Source organism: Rhineura floridana, chromosome 1, assembly GCF_030035675.1.
Source record: "Rhineura floridana isolate rRhiFlo1 chromosome 1, rRhiFlo1.hap2, whole genome shotgun sequence".
In the NCBI taxonomy this organism is placed as follows: domain Eukaryota; kingdom Metazoa; phylum Chordata; class Lepidosauria; order Squamata; family Rhineuridae; genus Rhineura; species Rhineura floridana.
In genome coordinates, this window is record NC_084480.1 from 144,788,054 (window position 1) to 144,799,069 (window position 11,016).

Sequence of the window (11,016 nt, forward strand, 5' to 3'; positions counted from 1 at the left end):
AAATTCAAATCTCCATACTTAAAAATTAAACGGTTATAACCATCAGGTATTGAGGAACTCTATTATTCACTCAAATTAAACACAGCCCAGAATAAGAACATCTTGACCAGGCGGCAAAATGTCAGAAGCGAAGAGGCAGACCGTATCTCCACAGGTAAAGAGTTCCAGAGTCTAGGAGCAACAACGGAAAACGCCCTATCTCTAGTACCTGACAGATGAACTAGTGAAACTGGAGGAATCGTAAGAAGGAAGTCATTAGAGGATCTCAAGGGACGGGGGGGGGGTTCATAAACAGACAACCGGTCGCACAGATAGACAGGGCCCAAGCCGTGAAGGGCTTTAAAGGACATCACCAGCACCTTGAATTGGGTCTGGAAGCAAATCGGTAACCAGTGAAGTTGCTGTAACAGGGGAGTCATGTGAGCACGAAAACTAGCCCCAGTCAGCATCCTAGCTGTCGCACGTTGAACCAATTTTAGCTTCCGAACAGTCTTCAAGGGCAGCCCAACGTAGAGTGCGTTGCAGTAATCCAACCGGGATGTAACAAGGGCGTGTGCCACTTTAGTCAACTCAGACGTCTCCAGAAACGGGCGCAGCTGGCGAACCAGTCTTAGCTGGGCGAAGGCGCTTCTGGACACAGCCGAAACCTGGGCTTCCAGGTTCAAGGCCGAGTCCAGGAGCACACCCAAGCTGCGAACCTGGGTCTTCGGGGGGAGTGTAACCCCATCCAACACAGGTAAATTCCCCGTTGCCAGTTTTGTCCCACGATTGACATAGAGCATTAGACATAGAGCTTTAGAACAGGAAATGTCCAATCAAACCACCTCCACCATACGGAAAATATCATATTTCTCCTCCTACCTTCCCATTTAAAACAATACTTCACGGAGCTTACTTCACAACCTGCCAATGCCAAAGCAGCCAGATTACAGAAGAGCAAAAGTAGCAGAGGCAAGCACATGGCTTTGCATGCAGAAGGTTTCCAAATTTATTTATATTTAGATGAGGGAGAAGTGCTGGAAAAGATACTGTCAGATAGGCCTTCGATTCATACAGTCTAACACAGTCTAAGAAAAGGTAAAAGCATGATTTTCTGATCTTGGTATACAAACTAGGGTCCTAGGTTTTTGACTGAGCTCTAGAACCTTTCCTTTTGTTTGTCATCTCCACTTTTAATCCTGTCTCAGGATACCAAATGCCCAACATGCAGCTATTATATAATTTCCACTAGCATGTGTCAGCCAGTCCTTAAGTGGACTTGCTGGGTCTGGTTCACACATCCACATAAATTGCTTTATGACTCAGCATGTGACAACTCAAATCTGAATGTGCAACCTAGCTCTATTGAAAAGCAAAGTGTTTGGTGTGACACAAGAGTTCAAACTATGGTACTTCATCTGTAATGGTACATTCACACACCCAAGTCACCATTTATGTTCTGCAGTCATCAAATGAAGAATATGCATGTTTAAATCAGCCCTCAGCTTTAGAATAACTTGGATTTAGGAGCACGAAGACAGTGATTCCAGGTCATTTCACATGTGATCGTTTTCCTAGATGGAAAATAGCGTAAGGAGAAAATACGTGTGAAAGAGGGGTAGAAGTCACAGAAGGATGCTTTGCTTGAAAATATGGTGGCAATATGGAAATCTCAGGAACTAGAGACTGAAACAAAAGTTTTCAGAATTTGAGAAAGCGCTTCTCTGACCTGCATACCTGCTGACAATCAGCAAAACCGGAATCTTGTCTTGCAAAACAGTAAAAGTTGCAAAACTATTGTAGGACATTGATTAAGGAAGAGTGATGGTGCCTCTGTGGAGCAGACTGACTCAAGTTGTCAGGGGAAGTGGACAGAGTACGCTGAATGCCAAGACACACAGTGAAAGCTCTCTTGTGGCAATACCAGACTATGTCCTGTGAGCTAAACATTCAAGTTCTTAAAAAATAGACAAAAATTGGCAGCTTTTTTTTTTGCTTTTATTACAAGCATATAATATTAATTGGCAGAACACTGAATACAAGCTTCACTATATCATAAAATCAAAACATTAAGCAATAATCCCCAAAAAGGCTTATTCAGACAAAAACTAGCCACCAATAGTACAAAAGTTACACAGCAACACAAAGCGTAAAAAAATGTAAACTTTCAAATGAAACCAAGCCAAAAATATGATTTCTTTTTTAATACGGCAAGATTTTCAGTAACTTTATTATGCCACATAGTGAGGATAAAGGCTTAAACGGTTGCACTGGCTTATTGTCCCATAACCCTAAATTTATCTTGTGGTAAATGAATGGTATTGTTGACACTTGTCCTGTCGCTTGGCTGGTGTACAGGCCATTGCCTTTTAAATAGGTTATTCTGCAGGTATTCTGCAATCCCCCATCCCTAGTGGGTGTGCACAGTGCACCTTAGTTAATTTTCCTCACACAAGTAAATGTGCCCTTTCACACAAAGCCATTAGGAGGATGGTTGACCCACAAGCATCCTTGATAGGTTCAATTACCACAGACATCAATAGATCTCTAGACAGATGCATTGGCCAGAACTACACATTCAGCAACAGAACAAGGTCTGGAACCCAGATATTGGTCAAAGAGCTGCAAAACAGCAGACCAAGGGAGCCATTTGTAGCAAAGCAGAAGTGGGTGGAAGAACGCGCTTAACATTTCCAGTACCACTTTTTCCCCACAATCCAGTGTTCCGGAAGCATGCTTGCAGTGTTGCGGAGGCAAGTGGTAGATGGGGGAAATTATTCTGGAACACACGCATCCCCTTCCTCCATTGCAAATAACCATCTTCTCAGCCAATTTGCAGCTGTTCAGCAGAGACCCTGGAACTCAGACCTAGGTAGTTCTGGTCTTTGTGAGACTCTTTCAGGACACAGTTTGATCTCAATAAAAAGAGGAGTTCAAATTCAAATAAGAGCCAATTTTAGCGTTAGAAACCAATTCCACCACTTCCACTTAAAGTGGAAAGGGCATTTGCAAGCCAATGGTATGCATCTTAATAAAAATGGTGTGTTCCCTGTGCACTTTTTGACAAGGTGAATATGTTCACTTGCAATTCTGGCATGCAGTGGTCTGCCTGTGTGCCTCATCTTTTCACATTTTAAATCTGAGGACACACAAACAGATATATGTTAAGTTAAGGTATCACGTGAAGTGTTAAAACTGGAGCAATTACCTGAGGAAATACAGAAACAGAATTTTTCTGTAAAATACAGTTTTAACTGTCTGCAGTAAATACATTTTTATGTACTGCTTAAAATACAAAGTTATCAAAGAGTTATTGTGTATTGTGTAGAACTGGTTGGCTTTCTCCTGTTGCATTTAAACTTAACAGCTCAGTTTCAAATCATTGCAAATAGGCTAGGCTAATAGATTTGTCATTCATTGGAAAAGAAACAGGACAATGAATCTCTCAAGACTAATTAGATTGTTATGAAAACAATAAGAGCCAGATACACTTTCAAAAGGCTCAAATTCTATTGAGGAAAAAAATAGCACCATCGTATTTTGAAGTCTAATATTTTAAAACGATAGCATTTCTCCTCCGAGGTTAGAGTTTGCATCTGGAGCATTGCACAACCACTAAGAAATAAATATTTCCAGGTTAAATGGTATAACAAATGAGAGAGAAATACCAGACATTTTAATGGCACACAAAAAAATTCAGGCTGCAAGTCTTGCCAATTACTTCCACATTTTACATTTAAGAGTTCTTGCCAAATCATTTTTAAAATATTGCTGACAGGTAGTTCTTGCACACAGACACAACTCCCAAATGTCACTCTTTAAAAAATCCCAGGAAGGAAGAAAAAACAAAAACAGAAGAGCCCATTTTGAATGTACACTTAAACCCACCTACATTCCTTTTCATCTGTGGTTAGTAGATGCTACATTTACAATTTAAAAAAGTATGCCTAACAAAAGCATGTTCCAAACCTATTGCACAAAAAGCATAAAGTAATGCTCTTTATCCATACAAAACAAAAACATACAAAAAATCAAAGGGGGGCCAAACGAAATGTTTCACTAAATATGCAGCTGCTATCAGACATAATCACAGCTGTATCCTCCCCCTTGTTGCTCTGTAATAACTAGTACAACTTACTAGCGTCTCATGTAACAGCGTTCTCCATTTTACACCAGCATTGGCTGTTTCCAGAAGGGTGCAAAGAGATGCAAAGTGGCATGAGAGCAGGGATAAGTCATTGTGAACATTACAACAGGGGGGTGAACTAGACATGCAGATGCCATTTTTGGTTGCAGCCACTCATTTAGTGCAGCATCGAATCTGGCCCTCACAAAAAGAAGGAAGAAGCTTGTAAAAAACATCTCACAATTTCATTTTATATGCCCATAAATAAAGCTGGACCATTGAAACAAAAACAAAAAAATACTTAAATGGTAAAAAGTAAGATAGAAGGCTTAAAATAGAATAAATAATTTTATAAAGTTAACTTTTAAACCCCCAAATCTTATTTAAAATTCAATATTATATATTCTGATTTCTCTATTTTAAAAGAAAATTATACCAAGCGAGACCATGAACCTGCGTTATGCTTGTCTTCTTGTTGCCGAGGATAATGCAACAAGATAATTTTACTGCATTTATTTACCAGCGGTAAGCAGTCATTTAAAAAAACCAACTTCACAGTAACTTTATTTATCGCTTAATTGACTAAATATGTGGCCCAAGCATATCCAAGCCACTTAAGCTGAATGTGATCTGAAGACCTAAAGCCAGAAGATCAACAGAATGTTTTGCCAACATAATCATTGTGCAACCTGCCCCTTAAAAGCTTCACAGAAGAGAGACAATTTCTATCACAAGGATCTGCTCTGTTGGTATTCACTGAAGTTTTTCTGATAAAACAAGCCAGCTAGGTCTTTGGAACTAACACAGCCCAAGGAACAGTTTCCATACAAAGAAACGTATTCTAAGAAGCGTGTAGAAAGAAATAAAGAAACCAAATATTTTCTGCCAACATTGTTTTCATCAGGCTATTATAAAAGCAGAGATAAACACTCATTTATGAGCAACAAAACCAGCTTAGGTGTCAACTGCTGGCTTTGGTTTCATGCACCCGCCTAGATATATATTTAAATATATTTATATAGCACCGTATCAAATTCAAGTGATTCAAAAATTTGCTAGAAACTTAGCAATACAGATTCTGTAGACTGTTGCAGTCAAGAGTTGTGGGGTTGAAGTTTGCATCTTGATACTATTTAATCCCTCAGTTTAAGTTACACAGGATATTTATATTCTGTATTTTAAGATGGCATTGGTCATACAATTCAGCTGTGTATCTAGTCTGAGGTAGACTGAAGAGTTGTATATGGTCATTAAACCCTCTAAAAGATTAATCGAATCAAGTGGGTATTGGACAGGGCTCCAAGCTTAAGGCTCACCAAGCAATGTTAGCCAATATGTTTTCTGATAGCACCACATAACCTGTAAATTTGGGGGGAAACCTTAAGTGTAAGGCTGTTCCGTTTGCAGGGACCTCATGCATTCCCATAGAGTCCACAAAGCTACAGTCTTCCATTGACCAATGTTTTTATTTTTAATCTTGGAAGATACTTTCTGAACAATGGCAAGCAATACGTTAGCATGAAATAAGTAACTGCTTATTACAGAAATATGGCCTTACTAAGAAGCAGAAGCTACAATTTTAAGAGCAACTATCCAATGGAAAATTCTCCTGTGATCAGGGTAAGTGCCCTTACTGTTTAGTGATATCTTTGCATCTCACATTTATTTCAACAGGGCTTGCACTGGAGAACTTTGTACCAAAAGGGAGTCCAGTGTCTTCCCCCCCCCTTACTACTAAGCCAAATATCATATATTCATCTTAACATTTCCTGCTTGCTCCCATTTCCCCTTTGTTCCCCTAACTGACTCCTTTGACTTCCACCTATTCAGAATTGCCATTATAAAATTAGAAATCAGGAAGGTCACACAGCTCACCTTGAAGGGATGGGCTTCCAACATATTAACATGCTGACAGGAGGAGCCAGAGGAGGAGGAGAAGGCATAGAGGACAATGGTTGGGAGAAAGTGTGTGATGAATGTTTATTCTAGTTGATGAAAGTGGAGACCAGGACTAGGAAAGGGAATTGTTTTATTCCTAACTGAAGAGATGGAAGATGCAAGAATCATCCATTCAAGAAAATGAGAACAGGAGCGAATGCTAGCTGAGACCTATAAGCATCCAACAAAGCAAAACAAAAACCTCCAGCCTCGCACTGCTACGTTTAGATAGGGTTTGTTAATTGGGCCACATCCCAAACCACACCACCTCCTTGTGGCACTCTGCTTGGACGTGCTCCGCAAAAGAAATCCATTTACCTGTACCCATTATTGTAGAGCAAGAGTGCTGAGAAAAAAGAAAGTAGCAAAGATTGGCATATTGCAATGGGTTAAATATATTGGCTACTCAGGCATAAGCCTCCCAAAGTGGGAAAAGACCTTCCACAAGGTATGGGGAAACCTCAAGTCTCCTCTATCTTCCTGCTGGTCTCTCTGAAACTCACCCTGCCACCCCACACATGATGCTTATTCATTTGGCTGCTCTGTGCCCAAATCCCACCTCATTCAACCAGCAGTGGGTTTATAAGCAACAGAGATAGGCAAGACTTAGCTCAAGGCAATGTACTACAGAACAGCAAAACATCATGGAAAGTGAAGAAGTGGAGCCTCTTGCCTACCAGTCCCTGGAGCAACTTTCTCCTGCTATGTATGAGCCCCAACCAAGCTGGTGCTTGATGGAGGAAAGGCAGATTTGTGTACATCCAAAGAATACACATGCCTCTGTGCATGTATGTGCATGTGGAAGAGAGATAACAGAACCATGCCTGTATGTAGAGTTACATGCAACACTGAGAGTGCACATACATGGTCTCGGGTGCAGTCCATGCTGGACCATTTAAAATCAACAACATGTCCCTTAATTAAATGACCTTACGTGTCCTTTTGCAAAGGAAGGATAGCATGCAGTTTGTCACACACCCACTTTGTGTGTGGTGCAAACTTGCACAAGTCACCTCTGAACACAAACTTAAAAAAAAAATCTCACTATGCTTAAAGTAGAGCAGCATTCACCTTTTTAAGCTGTTCAATCCTCTATTGAGAGAGACTGTACTTATATAGTTTAGAGGGGCTAATGCATTCCTAGGGGGCTGGATTAAAAAATAAATAAAGATTTATAGATTAAGGCCAGGAAGTACCACATTGCCATCTAAATCTGACCCCTATAAAGATAATTCAGTAGAGAATCAGGAGAACAAAACCGACTTATTAGGGAAACTAGAAACCAGAAGGAAAGTCAATCTACTAACTCATGTCACAGAAAAAATGTGCTGCAGCATTAGTATTTGTGTGTTGTTCAAAAGGAACAATACTGGAGTTCAAGTAGTTAAGGCTGCTAAAGGCTTATTTCATTTACTGGTAGGCGAATCTCTCAGTCCAATATCAGTCCCCCAGCTATGCAAGATCCATGTTCTAAATGCTCAGCACTTTGATGACTGATAAAACCACAACAAAATGGAAACAACTGAAACGCTTCCGATAACCTCATCAAATGAGTCAGCAAAGGAACAAAGGAGTATACTCCAGAACAGTGTAATGCAGGAAATTCTTTGCTAGCCATTAGATCTTTGTCAACGTTAAATAATCTAGGAAGGGCTTACTAACAAAAAAGATGGTCATGAGGCATAAGAGGCAAAAAATCTTGCAAAAAAAATTCCCAGATTTAAGTTGTGAAGCAACACAGAAGTGGCTTGGGAACAACGAATCATAAAACCACCTCCTTCACACCATTTTAACCTATTTTGCATCTTTGCAAGATGATGACCAAGAACTGAGCTACACACAGGAAACTGCGAAGTGTTTTCAATGTCTGTAAACTTCATGCTGGTAGTGTCCTCTCGAGTTGCAATATCCTTTTTTATTTTTGTAGAAAAAAGTATAAATATTTTTCTGTCCAGAAAGTTGGGTTAATGCATCCCTTGGCGAATATTCAGGATGGTTGAATGGGAGAGCACTACTATTTTTGGAAATGAATTCTGCTGGTCTGTGTCACAGGTGAATTGCGTGATGCACTAAGAAGGTGCCCCATGATAGTCTCTGCAAAAAAAGTCCAGAAGGACAAAATAGTTCTTACAGCAAGTCCATTTTGGGTCTGTAATGTAGCAGTAGAGGTGCTTTCTGAAAAATAAAACAATATACTTGCTTTCAGTAAACGATTAATGCAATCAAAGTTTAGTGTACGATGTAAGCAAAACACTGCAATTTAAACCAGTCATGGCCAACACTTTTTTTGTATGGGGAGTGGTCTTCCCTAGCAAGGTTGTTTAGAGAATGAAGTCCCCCCATAGTGTTGTTATCACCACAAGTTGCTATTGGAGGCAGGGGTACACCCTCTCAGTTTATACAGGGGCGGGGGATGTGTGCCAAGTCAGAAACAGTGTAAGAAAAAGAGTTGTATGCAGCTTCCAATCTGGTGCAGTGGGCCACAAAAAAAAAAAAATTCAGGCAAAGGCCAGGCCCACAGGCTATCAGTTGGCCACCGCTGGTTTAAGTGGCAAAGTAGAAATGTCACAAATGCCTGAGGGAAAAGTGATATTTCTACATGGTCATTTAAATCAGGGATGGCATGTGGGCCACCTCCATCCTCTGACTAGTTCTTTATGGCCCTCAGTTCTTCCAGGACTAGGTTGTACAAGTCTTCTTCTTGTGCCGTTTCTGGCTTAGCAGGCATCCCACCCAGTGTAAATGGAGAGAATGCCATTGTTAGCATTTTGTAACTTAGGCAGTAATATCTAAACTACTCTATTTGAAAGGACTGTTGCTGTTTTAGTTTGTATGTTTTATGTTATTTTCTATTTTTACTGTAATTTCACAGGGTTGTATCCAATGCTGCTGTTTTGCTAGCACAGCAGACTTATTTATGTACAGTACTCAATTTATATCCCGCTCTTCCTTCCGAAGGAGCCCAGGATTCTGTTTGCGCAACAAATCTTTCCCCTCCTCTCCTCTGCAGTCCCCTGTGAAACCTCAAAATCTGCTCCAGAGGGTTGGAGGACACTCTGGAGCAGGTTTGAGGATGTGCAAGGAGGGGATCTATTGTTTTATTACTTGTTAGCTGCCTGGGAATATAAATTAATGCTGAAGGTGTAAGATATACAGTATCCAAGTAAGTAAATAAGTAAGTAATGTCTAAATATTCAATCTAAAATGTTAAATGCATCAAATTAACCACAAACACAGCATACCTTAAATCTCCATCTCGTAACAACTACAAATTTGAGGGTGTGGTCCTTGCCCAGAATTTCTTCATTGCATAATATATCCAGCTAATAAAAATACAAGTATGTCATTTATATATCAAACAGGTCATTGTAATTGGTCCAAAACATGACACAATTAAAAGCAAAACTTAAATAAAGTCTAAAGGTAAATATTTTATATACAAAATAGAGATGCTACCTCAAAGAATCCCTACACAAGGCTTTCCAGAAGACAAATTTGAAGTCTTAAAATACACTAAATTTAGAGCTCAAGCTCTAAGCAACAGAACAAATTACATAAACTGAGTATGAGATGCACAAAATCTGTCTCCCATCACTGAGCTTGCCAAGTTGTGCAGACATAGTATTTAGGCACTTACTGAGGGTGCATGGTTCAGGTGATTCTGTTGGTGGACAGAAGTGCTAGGTCACAATCTGCATCATGGTCTACAAAAGACCAGAAGCTCTGCCCTTGTGGAAAATAAACTAAAGCCAGTGTGTGGAAGTTATCTAAATGAGCAAGTTCTGAGCATGCCTGCTTGAAACAATCAGGGAAGGGAAGGATGAAGTCTGAGTTACAATGCTAGCAGGTGAAAGAGTGTCAGTTAGCTCCCAGACATGATTTACTATGAACAAAAAATGTTCACAGAAATTGCCAGTAAATAACTATTTAGGGGCAGGATATCTGTCTGTCTGTCTGTCAGGGTGGCGAACAAAAGCATTAAAAACACTTTAAAACATCATAAAAACAGACTTTAAAATACATTAAAACAAAACATTTTTAAAACATTTTTTAAAAAGCTTTCAAGACACCTTAAAAAAAGTTCAAACCATTTTTAAAAAACAGGTTTAAAAACTTATTAAAAAGCAATTTCAACACAGACACAGACTGGGATAAGGTCTCAACTTAAAAGGCTTGTTGAAAGTGGAAGGTCTTCAAGAGGCGCCGAAAAGATAACAGAGATGGCACCTGCCTAATATTTAAGGGTAGGGAGTTCCACAGGGTAGGTGCCGCCACACTAAAGGTCCGTTTCCTATGTTGTGCAGAACGGACCTCCTGATAAGATGGTATCTGCAGGAGGCCCTCACATGCAGAGTGCAGTGATCGACTGGGTATATAAGGGGTAAGACGGTTTTTCAGGTATCCTTGTCCCAAGCTATATAGGGCTTTCTACACTAAGACTAGAACCTTGAACTTGGCCCAGTAGCAAATGGGCAGCCAGTGCAATTCTTTCAGCAGTGGGGTGACATGTTGGCAATACCCTGCCCCAGTGAGCAGTCTCGCCACCGCATTTTGCACCAGCTGCAGCTTTCGGACCAACCTCAAGGGCAGCTCCACATAGAGCGCATTACAGTAATCCAGCCTGGAGGTTGCCAGTGCGTGGACAACAGTGGTCAGACTATCCCGGTTCAGAACCAGCCACAGCTGTCCTACCAGCTGAAGCTGGTAAAAGGCACTCCTAGCCACTGAGGTCACCTGAGCCTCTAGCGACAAAGATGAATCCAGGAGCACCCCCAGGCTACGGACCTGCTCTTTCAGAGGGAGTATGACCCCATCCAAAGCAGGCAACTGATCAATTATCTGAACCTGGGAACCACCAACCCACAGCGCCTCCATCTTGCTAGGATTCAGACTCAATTAACTAGCCCTCATCCAGCCCACCACCGAGTCCAGGCAGCGGTCCAGGGCTTGTACGGCCTCTCCTAATTCAGATA

At 40.6% G+C, this 11,016-nt stretch overlaps 1 protein-coding gene across 4 annotated transcripts in view; it reads right to left on the reverse strand.

Moving 5' to 3' along the window:
* Positions 1-1,994: 1,994 nt before the first annotated feature.
* The window catches only part of PCGF3 (polycomb group ring finger 3), an 86,525-nt gene continuing 77,503 nt past the window's right edge, over positions 1,995-11,016 (reverse strand). For all 4 annotated transcript variants that reach the window (XM_061634921.1, XM_061634910.1, XM_061634890.1 and 1 more), the window contains 2 exons: positions 9,286-9,366; positions 1,995-8,218 (listed from right to left, as the gene is read on the reverse strand). In XM_061634921.1, coding sequence (XP_061490905.1) covers positions 8,171-8,218; positions 9,286-9,366 — 129 coding nt within the window. In that variant the 3' untranslated portion in view covers positions 1,995-8,170. The remainder of the gene's footprint in view (positions 8,219-9,285; positions 9,367-11,016) is intronic.